At 42.2% G+C, this 15,988-nt stretch overlaps 2 protein-coding genes across 2 annotated transcripts; both read left to right on the top strand.

The window, feature by feature from the left end:
* Window positions 1-1,222: 1,222 nt before the first annotated feature.
* LOC125543469 (glutamate receptor 2.8-like) lies at window positions 1,223-9,286 on the top strand. Its single transcript, XM_048706836.1, has 5 exons — window positions 1,223-1,487; window positions 3,990-5,329; window positions 5,709-6,015; window positions 6,610-7,016; window positions 8,191-9,286. Exons 1-5 carry the CDS (start codon window positions 1,223-1,225, stop codon window positions 8,611-8,613), a joined length of 2,742 nt encoding a protein of 913 aa, XP_048562793.1. The 3' UTR covers window positions 8,614-9,286.
* A 2,975-nt stretch (window positions 9,287-12,261) lies between these two features.
* Window positions 12,262-15,969, top strand: LOC125543468 (glutamate receptor 2.2-like). Its single transcript, XM_048706835.1, has 2 exons — window positions 12,262-12,708; window positions 13,934-15,969. The coding sequence occupies exons 1-2, from the start codon at window positions 12,450-12,452 to the stop codon at window positions 15,406-15,408; spliced, it is 1,734 nt and encodes a 577-aa protein (XP_048562792.1). The 5' UTR covers window positions 12,262-12,449; the 3' UTR covers window positions 15,409-15,969.
* The last annotated feature ends 19 nt before the right edge of the window (window positions 15,970-15,988 follow it).

The following is a 15,988-nucleotide window of genomic DNA, read 5'->3' as shown; positions in this document are numbered from 1 at the left end:
TTACTCCTGCTTGGATTGGATTGATGGTAAGGGTGCCTTATGAGAGGGGATTAAAATGGAGAATAGTAAGCTCTATCAAGAGTATTAGCTTGGATGCAAGGTGTCTCTAGCTAGCCCTGACCCGTCTTATAAAGGAGGATGATGCCTAGGGTTACAAAGAGTTTTACGACGCGTTTGTTTCGATGATTTGGCTACGGTTTCCGATACCCACGCTTCCCGAAACCGACAGATTACATTTGGTTCACGCACTATGTATTCGCTGGCAGCGTTTTCTGATACGGGCCTTCCTAGAGTCGAAAACAGCCGAGCTGAAGGTGATTAGGAAACCGAACAGTATTCGATAAAAGAAAATCAAAAGCAGCACTTCTCCATACCCAAACCCATTACGTTACCTGAGGCGGAACCAAACGCGTCGTTAGTGTCTTATAAAGGAGGATGGCTAGGGTTACAAAGAACCTGACCCGTCTTATAAAGGAGGATGATGCCTAGGGTTACGAAGAGTTTCAGTTGTTAATTTGTAATATTTGGAATTGCCTTGTATGCCAAAATATTTTAGCGTCTCAAAAGTAGGAAATCTTAACGCTCCTCAAAATATTTCAAGGTCAACGTTAATTTGCACAAGTCCCCAAGGGAAGCAATATAAATCTCGTTTATTGGAACAGACAAATTACAAATCAAATATTTATATATGTAGGCACACCACCCTTATGTAGATTCCTTATCGAGGACATAATCCATCAATCAGTTCATTCTGCACTCTTCATCCGGGTTTATAAGTTGGACATGGGTTTTCAGGTCAGTTTGACTAACAAAACATATGTGTCAAATTAAAAATCTAAAAACCCATGCCCCACTTATAGACCCCGATAGGGGCAGTACGCAATCTTGCTCCCTCCGTCCCAAAATTGTGACTCAACTTTGTACCTTATTTTGGGACGGAGGGAGTATGTTCTTAGCTAACTACTATATGCAGAGGCAACTCCGGTTGACATTCCCGGTAATTTAGCTGCAAATGAACACCAAAGTCAAGAAAGAAACAGTGCACGACGAAAGATGCTGGTAATAGACAACCAATCTGTCACAGCTGAGCGGATTTGCCTTGCAACTTTCAGTTTGACCAGTGACACCATGTCACCATTGTCACCATTATTAAGCCGAAAAGTCTTCAACAAGCGGAATCCTACATAAGAGGGTGCAATGCAGTGCATCTCAGCACCACGGAATGGAGAGAACTCCCCGAGCAATCCTCTTCCTCTTCCTCTTGCTCCTTGTCGATCCCGGCGTAGCTCAGAACACCACCACCGGCAAAGCAGACGAGTTCCATGTCGGAGTGATCCTCAATCTGGGCTCGCTGGTGGGAAAAGTAGCACGAACCAGCATTTCACTGGCCGTCAAAGACTTCTACGCGGTCCACCAGATTTACAGCACAAAGCTTGTCCTCCATTTCAGGGATTCCATGGCCAGTGATGTAAAGGCTGCATCAGCAGGTATGTGTATGTCACAGTTAAGTTGTCAGGATTCAGGAAAACGGAAGGACTTTAAATAAAAGAAAAAAGTCCATTTTACTACCCTGAATAAAGTGGGTGGTTCACTTTACCCCATGATCTATTTTTTGGCTCCTTCTACCCCCCAAACCAACCAAAACCAGACAAAACACCACCCCTGGCTGGTTTGTCTCCACTCGCTGTTGATGTGGCACTAGTCAACGGTGGTTTTGACCTCGGTGTCAGGTCGGGCGTGGGCATCCCCGTCACCCCCTCGCGCTTCGTTCCGGCTCCAGCGCGACCCCGCCGACGAGCCGCGTCGCCACCTGCTCCACCCCGCGCTGGCCCGCCTCTTCCCACGGCTACGCCGCCTCGCCGTCCGCCCCGTCGCCGCTCCGGCCGTGCGCCTGCGCCGCCCCGCCTCCTCCCCAAGCTTGCGTTGTGGACCCCAGCCGCCCTCGCGCGCTGCTCGCGCCGTCGTCCCCGGCCGCCCGCCGGCTCCGACCGCCCCTGCTCTGCCCTCGCGCGCGCGGCCCTGTCCGCGCCCAAGCCGATCCGCGTCGCTCTACCCTCGCGCGCGCGAACCCATCGTTGAGCCTGGCCGCGCCCAGCCTCCCCCGCTCGACGCACACCGGCTCCGACCACGCATGCTCTGCCCTCGCGCGCGCAGCCCAGTTCGTGCCCAAGCCGGTCCGTGCCGCTCTGCCCTCGTGCGCGCAAACCCGTCGCTGCGCCTGGCCGCGATCCAGAGAACTAGGAGCCAGCCGAGCCGAGCACGCCGTCCGCACCACACAGAAACTGCACTCAGCCACACCCAAGCGTGGCCCGGCCTCTTCCCCACGGCTAACGCCCGCCACAACAGTCGCCGTCCGCAGGACTGTGAAGCCCGATCAGCCGCTTACGCGGCCGTTGCGCACAATGAGTGGCTACTAAAGCGCGCCCACGCCGCCTCCTCCCGCAAAAGCTTGCCGTTGTGGACGCCCCAGCCAGCCCTCAAGGATAAGAACGAAGGGGGACGACTGAGCGCTGCTCGAGGGGGATAAGAGAAAAAAGGCGAGGACAGATAGATAGTGACAAACACGAAGACATAGTAAGGAAACAGCGCCGTCGTCCCGGCGCGCCGCGCCGACATCCAGACCGCCGCGCTAACTAGGCCCATCGAGCTCAACATGCGCAGCGCGCAGTCAGGCTACGCGCCAGCCCTAAGTGTCACGCCGGCGCCAAGCCACGATCACCGCAGGTGTCTATACGGCCATAGCCGGGGAGCGGTACAGCCAGCTCAGGGCGGGCGCGAGTAGCAGGAATACCGAACAATCGTTGAGCCTAGGCGGCAGCCGCGAGAGCCTCCCACCGCTCGAGCGCACACCAGGCTCCGACCACAGAGGGCCATGCTCTGCACTCAACACAGCGCGCAGGGCAGCCCAGTTAGTGCCCGTGAAGACCGCAGAAGAGTAGATAAAGCCGTCCGTGAGCGCTTGTAGCCCTCGAGAAGCAATAATATTCAGCTCAGTAGCGGCCAGGCAAAAGACCCGTGGCAGGCTGCGCCTGGCCAGGAGCAGCATACGGGTGAGACCTCCCGCCGCTCGGCGCGCGCCGGCTCCGCCCGCCACGGCCGCCTGCCTGCTCCGCGCGCACCGGCTGCCGCCGCTGTGGCTGGCTGCTACTGCAGTAGGGGGGCACCCCTTTTTTATTTTTTCTATTTCTTTGTTTTTTTAAAAAACTGACGAGTGGGACCCACCGGCAGGTCAAATACCACCTTTGACTGTGTCCACGTCATCATCTGGTTTGGGTAAACCACCTAGGCTGATTTTTTGTCCGGTATGAGATTGTTTAGGGGGGTATAGGAACCGAAACATAGATCAGGGGGTAAAGTGAACCACCCACTTTATTCAGGGTAGTAAAATGGACTTTTTTCTAAATAAAAAGAGGAAAACGGAAGTCCATAGTTTGACACCTTAAACAAGAAAAACATATTTATATTAGCATTTGACACCTTAAACAAGAGTCATACTTAAATTATTTAGAGTTATGAAGCATTTGTCACCTTAAACAAGAGTCATATTCAGATTAGCATTTGATCAGTTCCCTAGTAGGAAAACCCTAATGGTAAGCCAAGCAGAGTCTATAAAAATCACAGATCGAGAAAACATATGTTTATTGTAAATTGCAAACCATAACCTACATAGTGACATAATTCTCCAAATGAGTCAAATCAAACCCCCTTTGATAGTATTAGGAGTATAAATGAAAGAACATGTAAACAGAGTCTGTGTTATCATTTCATCAAGGATAAAAGCAGTCTTAGTTATAGGAGTCGTATAAGGCTTAGGCAAACAGGTGTCAAATGATCAAGAAAATAGAAAACATCACAAGCAACACGAACACACAAAAACCTAAACTCACCATTATATATATATATATATGCTTTGTTATGTGTTATGATGTTGTTTCTACATTATTAAACTAATATCATCTGACTGAAATTTCCTTATGCAATTTCAAAAGCGATTGAATTACTGGATAATTACAAACTGCAAGCCATCATTGGTCCCCAGAAATCATCAGAAGCTGTATTCATCTCCAAGATCGGAAATATAACCCAAGTCCCCACAGTATCCTTCACAGCAACAAGCCCCTCTCTCACTTCAGATACTATGCCATATTTTGTACGTGCAACATTGAATGACTCAGCTCAGGTGAATAGCATTGCCTCGCTTGTAAAAGCCTATGGATGGAGAGAAGTGGTGCTAGTATATGAAAACACTGACTATGGTAGAGGCATTCTACCATACCTCATTAGTGCACTTCAAGAGAGTGATGTTCATGTCCCGTATCAGTGTGTTATCCCCCCATCAGCAACAAGTGAAATCATGATGCAAGAACTCTATAAGTTGATGACAATGCAAACAAGGGTGTTTGTTGTTCATATGTCATCCACGATGACTTACCTTCTTTTTACAAAGGCCAAAGAGGCAGGGATGATGGACAAAGGATTTGCGTGGATTACTACAAACGGAGTAGCAAACATCATCGACTCACTCAATCCAAGTGTGACCGAGGTGATGAATGGTGTACTGGGAGTAAGGTACCATGTCCCCAAATCAAAAAAGCTTGATAGTTTCTCCATAAGGTGGAACAGAATGTACCAACAGGATAACCCAGATGAATCACCCTTCAATAAGCTAAGCATTGTTGGACTACGGGCCTATGATACGATATGGGCATTAGCACAGGCAGCAGAAAAGGTTGGGATATCCAGTGCCCCAAATAAGCAACCATGGTCCATTAAGAACTCCACATGCTTGGAATCCATGGTTATTTCCCCAAATGGTCCAAAACTCTTAGCAGCAATTGTACAAAATAAGTTTAGAGGTATAAGTGGCGACTTTGACCTTACAGACAAACAGCTTAAAGTTTCTGTGTTCCAAATAATAAATGTGGTTGGGAGAGGTTGGAGAGAAATCGGGTTTTGGAGTGTCAAAAGTGGACTGTCACGGCAGTTGAATCAAAATGGCTTAAAAACAACAGGATCAGCCTCAATGCTTGATCTAAATCCTGTAATTTGGCCAGGAGAGTCAACTGAAATACCGAGGGGCTGGGAAATTCCTATAAATGGTAAGAAGCTTAGAGTCGGTGTGCACACGAGCAATTGCCCAGAGTTTATAAAGACATTCAGAGATCCTGTTACAAATGTAACAAGTGCGAGTGGCCTTTCAGTTGACATATTTGAGGAGGCAATAAAGAGGCTACCTTTTGCACTTACTTATGAGTACCTGGCATTTGACACAGCTGATACAGCAACTACAGGAAGCTATAACGATTTTATTTATCAAGTTTATCTTCAGGTAAGAAATACATTACGAAAGATTTGGTTTCAATTTCTTAACCTACCATTGCAGAAACTAGAAGCTGCATATATTCCACTGTTAAGAAGAAAACTCTAGTAGCTAAAACATTTTACAAGATATTAACTATGTTCCACAATTTCATCCAGTGTTTTGTTCTGCAATTAAAACCAGGCTCCTATTTTATTTTACATAGAAGGATGTCAGATAGAAAGGCTCATTGTATTTTGTTTTTCTCAAAGCAAATCAAAAGTCTATTTTGCATGCTAAAATATTTTCCTCTTATTGAACAATTTACTTCCAGTGTTTAATCATTCTTAGAAGTAGATCATCACTTTCTTATTTCTCAAATATATGAAGCTGATTCATGCCATTGCAGAAATACGACATAGCGGTTGGAGATATTACTGTAAGGTACAATAGATCATTGTATGTCGACTTCACTGTACCGTACACAGAATCTGGAGTAGGGATGATTGTTCCAGTCAAGGAAAACATGATCAAGAATATGTGGATTTTCTTGAAACCATTGAGCACTGGAATGTGGTTTGGAAGCATCATATTCTTTATTTACACAGGAGTTGTTGCCTGGCTTCTGGAGTATCTAAATGGCAATCAACATGTACATGGTCCCTTTTCACTCAAACAAGTGGGGATTACAATGTTCTTCTCCATTTTTGAAGAGAGTTGAGTAAACATTACAGTTTCCTAGATCTTTGCTTAATTTTGAACAAGTATTTCAGTTGCATAGACAAAGTATACGTTGCACTACATGAAAATAAGAAGCGCCGAAAGATTCCTTCGAAAAAGATTACTGCAGTGATCTAACTAAACTGCACCTCCACAACTTTTAGGAAAGAAAATCATCTGTATGGCCCCATTTTAGTTAAACTTATCTTAATGTTTCTCAGCATAAGAACCTAGATCTGTCTAATTAGTACTCCCTTCGTTCCATAATTATTGTTATGGTTTTAGTTCAAATCTAGCTGGGGATGAACTAATGCTAGTACGTATCTGCTTTAGAAACATGAAAGCAATACATCTGTTCTTCATAATTGTGCTTCACTAAAGGAAAAAATTTATAGCGTCAATTGAAAAAAAAAATGATGGTGAGACTTGCATTTATCATATCAAGAAATAGATATTGCATATGCTTTCAAGCAAGTCCTGCAATGGCATGCATTGCAGTATCCCAATCAAGTCCTGGAATGTTATGCATTGCAGTATCCCAGCTTTCAAGTTTGTTTACTGTCTCAATAATATCTTCATCGTTATTGCAGAGGAGAAGCTGGAACGATTTCTATCCAGAATTGTTCTACTTGTATGGATGTTTGTTTTTCTGGTACTTACATCAAGTTATACAGCAAGCTTTGCATCAATGCTGACTGTACAGCAGCTTTCACCGACAGTGACTGATGTTCATGAACTCCAGAGGAAAGGAGAATATGTAGGGTTCCACCGTGGTTCCTATATAGAGGGTCTACTGGTGGATATTGGTTTTGAAAAATCAAAGATGAGGCCCTACGAAACACAGGAAGATTTCGCTGCTGCTCTTTCTAAAGGAAGCAAAGATGGTGGCATTGCTGCGCTTGTACATGAAATCCCCTACATCAAACTGTTTCTTGCAAAGTACAGCAAAGGTTACACAATGGTGGGACCTATCTACAAGAGTGCAGGTTTTGCATTTGTAAGTTTAACTACACTCACTAGGGTGCTTTGTTTTAATCTCTTGAATAAAAAATCTGCCTTGAAGTTTGCTACAAGTCAAGCAAAATGTTATGCTCATGTGTCTCCTTCAATTCTACATACCATGACCCCTAAGATTGCTATATACAAATTCGAAGTTACGAAATAAAAATAGAAATAGTGAGGCTATCTAATAGCATACGATGAATAATGTATCTTCCAGTTGACTGATGAAAAGTTGAAAAGGGTGGAGATAAATGTCAAAGTGAAAACGATGCCCTTTTCTAGTCTGTCTGTCCCCAATAATGAACTCTCACTGACCGCACCCTATGGGGATCATCAATGTAAGCTTAACTACCATATACAACAATATAGCATAAAAATGGATCCATCCATTTTCTATCAAAAAAAGTATATGAGCTGATATTTACATTTGGCACTGCAGTGGATTATGATAAATAATCTTGGAGACCAAGCAATAGCTTGGATGGTAGCCGTGCTGGTGGTCTTGCCACCAGCCTGGGATCGACCCTTCATGGTCACATTTCCAGGAGCCTCTCTCCGTATCAAAATATAAGCACAGAGGGACTTCACCCCCTTAAGCCATTCATTTTTATGATAAATAATCTCGGTTGGATGGGTTGCTTCTAGATAACCTTGGCGTTTAGTTAGTCTGTTTTTATCTCTTCTAAAACGAATTGCATAATCTGCATTCGAGAACATATGAGATGTAATGTGGGAGGTCAACCATTCGATAACACTATATCTAACTCTAGTCTGATTTATCAAACAGAGTAATAGACTTTTCACAACTTCCTTCTTAAAGCAACTTCAAAAATAAGTAACTCTCTCCGTATCAAAATATAAGACGTTTTTTGACACTAGGAGTACATCACAACACAACAACCACAAACTAAACCTGAAAACAGGCCCTATGGTCAGATTACTGGATTTTTGTACTGCTTGAGCAACTTTCAGTATGATTGTGTGAAAGTATGGTACTGCTGCTAAGCAACACCATCATTGACCATCTTCCAGTATATCTTGTTAGCTAAGAATATTCAGCCCAATGGAAATTTTACTTTTCAGGCTTTTATAGTCAGATATTATGATGAATAGAATTCTCTGTATGTTAGCTTGTGCAAGCTTATAATAATGATCTCTTTGGTAATCAGGCGCTTCCCAAGCAATCACCACTAAGAGCTGAAATGTCAAGGGCAATACTCAACATAACAGGAGAAGATAGTATCAATGAAATTGAAAAGAAATGGATATATCAAAACAGCCATCAACATGAGGATAAAATTGATGGTTCAGGCGCAATCACTTTTGAAAGTTTTGGGGGGTTATTCCTCCTAACTGGGATTGTGACAACCTGTTCCCTTGCTGTAGCCATGCTGATGAACCTCTACAAAAAATATCAACAAAATGCATGGAGCAAAGAAGACGATCAAAATGAATGTGTACACGGGCAACAAGGAGAAAATGGAGATTCACAGGAAGAACAAGGAGATCAAAACAGCAATGAACACGGAAACTGCAGTGATATAGAGAAGCAGACAACATTGACTGTGCAACTCAGTTCGAACACAGAGTGACCAGCTACCACCAGACAGTAAGAACAACAATATAAGCTGTGGATTCACACATAATAACAAGGCAACGTCACTGACTCATATTGGTCCACAAACCATTCACAGGGGAGATAAAAGTAGAATGTCATTAAGTGGATCAAGCTAGTTCCAAGCTGAGCAAAGATCACCTTCCAATCTCAAAGATCCACAACTAACCGCGGGGAAAGCCTGGCTGAACTTTGGGTGTGTGGAGCTTCCTATGGATGCAAAATCAAGTAAAGTTTCAGTCTGTCTTATGCTTCACCCTTCCGGGCATCACCTGTCTCGGTCTATCATATAGTACTGTAGTTTTCCAGGAAAAATCAAGGCTATACACTCCTTGTAGAGGGGACTATTTCTGTAAATACTTTATACATTCAAGTTTTCACACGGAAAGGAGGTGGACGTGGACCATCCAATAATCATCGCTTCTTTTCGCGAGATGGAAAATACGAGGCGGGCATTCTAACGAACACCTTGGCTGCAGTATCCGTCTGTCCCCATAAATTCCAACGTACATCAAACTAGTGTCTGCAAAATTCCGGTAGCACATTCGCGAACGCATATACTCCATTAAGGAATCGAATTTCGATCTTAAGGAGGGACGGGAAGCAAGACTTCATTTGGGAAGTTTGCACTCGGCAGAACTGATCGAATCTCGACGTACCTTGCTGGTTGCCGGCAGGGCCGCCGGGCGCCGGATGGGGCGATGGGCTCCTCCAACCGTCGCGACGGCGGGTGGGCGAGCCCCGGCATGCGGAGGAGCCGTTGCGGTGGCAGGCGGAGGACGGCGACGGGCGGCCGCGGGACTCGAAGATAGGGAAGGAGCAGGGTGTCTGACATGTGGGCCTGGTTCGTCAGCATAGCTGCTCAACGTTAAGCTGCATAAATTTTGCTCACAGAGCGAAAGTTGACATCTGAGCACGGGCACTCCCGTTATTTTGAAGTTCTAAAATTTTGTGTACATGCACGTAAGCAGTGCAGTATAATGGGCCAAAATTTCACCAATGTACGTGCTTGCATGTGAGAGATTAAAAAAAGACAAAATACATGCAAATTTAGGGCCAGCTTTTTTTTCGATTTTGAGTCGAAATTTTGTCTTTTTGTGCAGCGTACAATATAACGTATTTTCAAACGAAATTTAACAGGTACTTGGACCACATGCATGCGTATTCATATAAAGGAATTCATTTTTTTCAAATTATTTAAGCACTTGTTTTAGGGGCTTTAAAATATCATGCTCCACTGCTGCCGACCACCGAAAATCCATTTTACTCACAGAGGCGGTTACACACAAGACACATTCGTGTTTCCATTACTGTAGGAAAACACTTTCTATCATAATTCATACATCTGACTGAGCCTTTCATTATTCACGAAACGAGCTGCCAACGCTATAGGCATCCGAGGGCACATAGAAATTGGGAAAACAAAAGGATTGTGATATCAATGCCTTTTTTAATCATGTTCCTACACGATTTTCTTTTGTTTGATTGCATTAAAAAAATCTTTCTAAGGGTTTAAGCGAAGGCTGAAATTCCTATGAAATATAGTACAAAAGAATCCTTAGAAAAAAACATTTAGTATTCAATCCTACAAACCAAACAACCACCGTAAGAAAAAAAATCCTGAAGATTCCAAATTTCTATAAAAATCATTTCGTGGTTCTCAAACGTCCGGCATAATCATTCAGCTACTTGCGACCACAAAACAGAGGCACATTAACTTGACATTACAACATGAAATGCTTCTTGGGCCAAAGTAGGAGGTTATTTATAGAATAAAAATTGACATGGATTTACAACAGAATCGTCTGCATCACCATTGACTAAATTATTGCTTTTTGTTTTTGAGAGGAATCGACTAGCTACATTTACACAAGCGCCTAGAATGGTGCATAGTTTTACAAACAAAAGACATACACATACTACACACACAACTATAGAATCATAGTAGCAGAGTAGGAGGAGCATCTGGCAGTGCCAAATGAGTTCCTTGACTTCTTCCTCATGATCCCACGGTTAACTAATTGAGGAATCTGTCCTGCTCAGTCTTCTTGGGATCTAGTTTTACTTTTACTCAAAACAAATACCAACTTGTAATAGACTCAAAACAAATACCAACTTGTAATAGACATGTGCTAGAAAAGCAAGTTCATAAATTTGTTTTGCTTTTTCAGGAGAAAGTTGCTTTTCAAAAATATTTATCGAAACATGTTCATGTGGGATCTAATTTCGAAGATCTTGTAATTATGAACGCAAAGTGAAAGCAGATATTGATTTGGTCAATTGGTTTGAAAGTAATGTGTTTTTGAAATGTCAAAATAGATATACCTTGTGCTGACATCACCTATTTTCTTTGTATGTGTGCATTTTGCTGAATTGTTAGTACGAGGGGTAGAGAGGTGCATGTCCTTACCGGGCGGCTCCCCTTTTTATTCAAAAAAACAACAACATATAACTACGCACAAAACTTTATTATAGTACTCCATAGAAGAACAGGAGCCTCTGTCACTGCCAAATACGAGTTCCTTGACTTGTTCCTTGCGATCCCATTGGTTAATTGAGGAATCTGTCCAGCTCAGTCCTCTTGGGTTAGGGAATTTCCTTGAATTTGCACAGCCATCACTTCAAAAATACAGGGGTATCTCTTCTTCTACGCCACAAATAGTCATACTTCTACACCTTCTTCTACGAAAGGTGACTCAACTTTGCCAGTGGCAGATGGTCCACCAATATTTTCATTAACAGATAACTTCTCTGATCACAAAAAAAGAAAAAGAAAAAGAGAGACAATTCTCTGTTGGTATCACTTATAATACGCTAATATGATTGTCATTATGTAGTGCACTCAAACTGATACACACCTCCTTGACATCTAAAATGTTACTGTATTATGGAGATCAGACAGCTCAAACTGATACACACACCCTTTGCAAGTTCGTGTCTGACTTTGTTATCATTGGTTTAGAAAATTATAGGTTTCCACTCAACAGCCGTGCTAAATTAGAGTAAACTGAAAAGACCAGCAACCCAGCAATGTTAACAACAAGCTGAAGTTCATCCGACAGAAATTTCGCAAAATAAATTTGAGAGAGGATGCGTATGTTCATCACAAAACACACCATACAGTTTTTTTTCATGAACCACCATATGGGTTTTGGTAATTAACGTAGATACTCTTTGCACAACAAGACTACCCCGGCAATCCATTTTCTCCTACAAGTAAGCAGTCAAGATAATTCCACAAATTCCCCTTTCTCAAATGTCAACACGCGCATTCTGACGTAGAGAAATATGATTGTCACATTCATCTGGTTTTGACATACATATTAAAAGGGGGCAATTGGAATTTATATAAACAGCAAAAATCGTGTCAACAGAATTCAGTTGCTTCAGGAAACAGAGCAAACGTTTGAAAACAATTAGATAACAGCTCCTGTCACTTTCAAGTGATATATTGCAAGATTGAATGGAAGGAGCTACTGGTCAGTTAGTATTTAAGTACCTGGGTAACATGCAGAGGAGGAGTACTCCACTATTATAGAACTCTATCATTGCAGCATGTCCTAAACTACGTATTTGTATTTAAATTGCTTGGTCGGCCGTGCTACGTCATTTGACCTTCGGAAACTACAACTGAAATGAGGTAGAAATTAGTAACATTCTTTCTGCAATAAAATATGCATGGCTCAAGGCATTGAAGAGTAGTCACCTACGCCGTCATGCTAAGCTTTTAGCTTGAAGAAACCAACTCTATAAAAGCCAAGGTGGCCTTAGATTCTGGGCACCGAATACTCCACAAACCTTGCAGCACTGTCAATGGAGAGAGCATCTCAAATCACCCTCTTCCTGTTACTCATCATCCATTCTGGCGTAGCTCAAAATGCTACCACGAGTGGAACAGATGAGTTCCCCGTTGGAGTGATCCTCGACTTGGAATCATTGGGGGGCAAGATGGCGCGGACCAGCATTTTGATGGCTCTGGAAGATTTCTATACAGTCCACAGAAACTACAGCCCAAAGGTAGTTCTCCACATCAGGGGCTCGAAAAGTAACAGCGTAGAAGCTGCATCAGCAGGTAAAAGTTCTGCAGCCTATCATGAAAAGGAAAAACTCTTTCCCACTCCCTATGTTGCTTACAATATGCTTTCTCAACTTCTTATTGTCTTTGAAGTACAACTTTTTACGCTGTCATAAAAAAACAACTTACATAACTGTCTTTTTTATCGAAAGCCCCCACCCCACCTAATTAAACGAGGTAAGCAAAACACAGATTACTGTTCACAGCGCTCGGCTAAACCAAAGTAGCTGAGCCAGAAAAGTTTAAATTCCACCCCAGGCCATACATCAGGCTGGTGGAAAGGGCAAGAACTCTGAACACAGCGAGCAAAGGAATATAACTGACTTTCATCATTCAACTTAGTACAAGCTACAGAACTGCAATATTATGAACACAGTTTTGATGGAAATCAACATGGTTATTTACCAATGTGCCACTACTAATGGACAAAGTTGGAAGCGTTTGATAGTAACATTTATCAAAAGGATTTAATGGTTTTTACTTAGGAACGAGTGTTTTTTTGGCTATATCTTTACTTTCCATGTGCTCCATAATACTTCATCTGTTTAACAATAGACATCCAGCTAACAAATGCCCATGGGAAGAACAGTTGTAAATCAAATAAATAAACAGCAACAAGGCTAGTTTATTACATTCCTGTTAAACGAAGTACTTTGAGCATATATCTCCTGCTAAAGTTCAGAAACATCAAAAGGACAATGTTTGGTTACTAAACTATTACTATTGCCAACAAATATTCACACTTCTTTGCAAGGAAATATTATATGAGTTTTACTCTCAGAAAAGTTAGTGCATACATATTTAATAACCCGATTATGTTTACCTTAGCTTTCCCTTGATGGGTTTGTTGGTCTGAGAAACCTTAACTTTATCAGCGTAACTAGTAATACAGGTTATAAATGTCATATTTCAAAACAAGCAAGTCAAGTAAACAGACTGAACTGTAATTATATTTTATACTGACAACAAGTTTAGTTACATTCATCCAAATATTGTGGGTTCAAATTTGTAGCTTCATCTGCAAATCTGTAATAATTTTCAATCCTGTTTTCCACAAGTTTAAGTTAACTAGGACAACAAAAGCATAGCTACAGAGTGCTCTGAACCAACATATATATTTTGTAAATACTATGTCATTTTTTTACTCTTCGGTTCTGAATTTATGAAGCTTCTGGCAGCACATATTTGCATTCACCTAAAATTTGATTATGAACCTTTACAGCTCTCGACCTGCTAGAGAATTACAATGTCCAAGCTGTCATAGGCCCTCAAACATCTTCACAAGCAGCATTTGTATCGGATCTGGGGAATAAAAGTCAGGTCCCTATCATCTCCTTCACAGCAACAAGCCCATCTCTTTACTCTGGCAGTCTTCCATATTTTATTCGTGCAACATTGAGTGACTCTACACAAGTGAATAGCATTGCCTCCCTAATCAAGGCCTACGGGTGGAGGCAGGTGGTGCCAATTTATGAAGAAACTGACTATGGTAGAGGTGTCATACCATATCTCATCGACGCCCTCCAAGAAATTGATGCTCGTGTTCCCTATCGGAGTGTGATCCCTCTGTCGGCATCTAATGAACAAATTACCCAAGAACTCTATAAGCTAATGACAATGCAAACAAGGGTCTTCTTGGTGCATATGTCACCTGATTTAGCTTCGATCCTCTTCACAAAGGCAAAAGAGGTTGGTATGATGAAGAAAGGATTCGTCTGGATCATGACAGATGGACTAACCAATGTCATAGACTCCACAAACCCTTCTGTCATGGAAGCAATGAATGGTGTTTTAGGTGTAAAGTTTTATACACATAAATCAGCAGAACTGGATAGCTTCACCATACGCTGGAATAGGAGATTACAAATTGATAACCCAAATGATCCACCAGTGAAACTAAACATATTTGAACTCTGGGGCTATGATACTATATGGGCGGTAGCACAAGCAGTTGAAAAGCTTGGTATTAAGAACAAGACATCATTTCAAAAACCAGCAGTTGCAAGAAACATGACAAGCCTGGGAACATCTGTTTATGGCCCGGATCTCCTAAAGACCATCTTGCAATACAAATTTAGAGGTTTGAGTGGTCATTTTGACCTTTCAGGCAGGCAGCTGCAAGCATCTACATTTCAAATAATAAATGTAGTTGGTAAAGGGTGGAAAGAAATTGGGTTTTGGACTGCAGAAAATGGTATTTCCCGGCGACTATATCAAGGAGAATCAATGCCAGAGCATTCAGGCTTAGTTCCTGAACTAAACCCCGTGATTTGGCCAGGAACATCAACAGAGGTACCCAGAGGGTGGGAAGCTGCTGTAAATGGTAAGAAGCTTCGAGTGGGAGTGCACGTAAGTGTATACCCACAATTTATGACAAGTGGAAAGGATCCTATCACAGGGGCAACTAAAGCAGAAGGCCTTTCAATTGATGTATTCGAAGAGGCAGTTAAAAGACTTCCCTATGCACTACCTTATGAATATGTAGCATTTGGCACCACGAATGACACAAGCACTGGAGGTTATGATGATTTTGTTTACCAAGTTTACCTTAAGGTAGTAAGTGCATCAGGGCTTCAACTTTCAGCATCAAATTTGCAAAAAGTAAAATTATATGCATGCCATGATTTCACTGCTCCCACATTTATGTACGCCCTCCGATCCATATTACTTGTCGCTGCTTTAGTAAAGTTGTACTAAAGCAGCGACAAGTTATATGGATCGGAGGGATACTACATTTTAGTTTAATGCAACCATGTAAAAAATAATAGCACACAACCCACCCAAATAATGTATTGCAATTGAGAGGAGATGTTGAGCAGGAATTTCAGTGCATTGGGTTCTTTCTAAGCACTAGATGGAATGAGATAGTGAAATAGATTTTTTTTTAAGTCCTTTCGGATGAAAATGGAAGAATAGTATGCAATACATCTCACGTGGATAAAATAAATTAAAAGGAATTTTCTCTTATCCTCGTTTGTTCCTTCCTTTAGATAATACTTGAAAATCCCCTTACAGCAACAAATCCAATTTCAAAGGGACTTCCTCCCCCTGTTGAGAAAAATTTTCTTCTTCCAGTTCTTATTTTCTCCATTCAATTCAGTTTTAAAAAAAAATCCTCAAAATACTTCAATTGGTAGCTACGCGCAAGAAATAGGCCAATTTGGCAGCTTTTTGTTCATTTTCTGATGGAGTAAAAAAAATATCATCAGTAAGAGTCAAGGGAATGATCCCCTGGACCTGGATTTCCATATAAAGGATACGACGAGGATAAATACCC

This window comes from Triticum urartu, chromosome 3 (genome assembly GCF_003073215.2).
Source record: "Triticum urartu cultivar G1812 chromosome 3, Tu2.1, whole genome shotgun sequence".
Classification (NCBI taxonomy): domain Eukaryota; kingdom Viridiplantae; phylum Streptophyta; class Magnoliopsida; order Poales; family Poaceae; genus Triticum; species Triticum urartu.
Note: the sequence above shows the minus strand (reverse complement) of the source record. Positions and strands in the feature narration are given on the sequence as shown.

Coding starts and splice junctions, on each gene's coding strand:
- LOC125543469 (XM_048706836.1), top strand. CDS start 1,223: ATGGAGAGAACTCCCCGAGCAATCCTCTTCCTCTTCCTCTTGCTCCTT. Junction 1,488..3,989: donor TGTAAAGGCTGCATCAGCAG/GTATGTGTATGT, acceptor CAATTTCAAAAG/CGATTGAATTACTGGATAAT. Junction 7,017..8,190: donor AGAGTGCAGGTTTTGCATTT/GTAAGTTTAACT, acceptor TTTGGTAATCAG/GCGCTTCCCAAGCAATCACC.
- LOC125543468 (XM_048706835.1), top strand. CDS start 12,450: ATGGAGAGAGCATCTCAAATCACCCTCTTCCTGTTACTCATCATCCAT. Junction 12,709..13,933: donor CGTAGAAGCTGCATCAGCAG/GTAAAAGTTCTG, acceptor GAACCTTTACAG/CTCTCGACCTGCTAGAGAAT.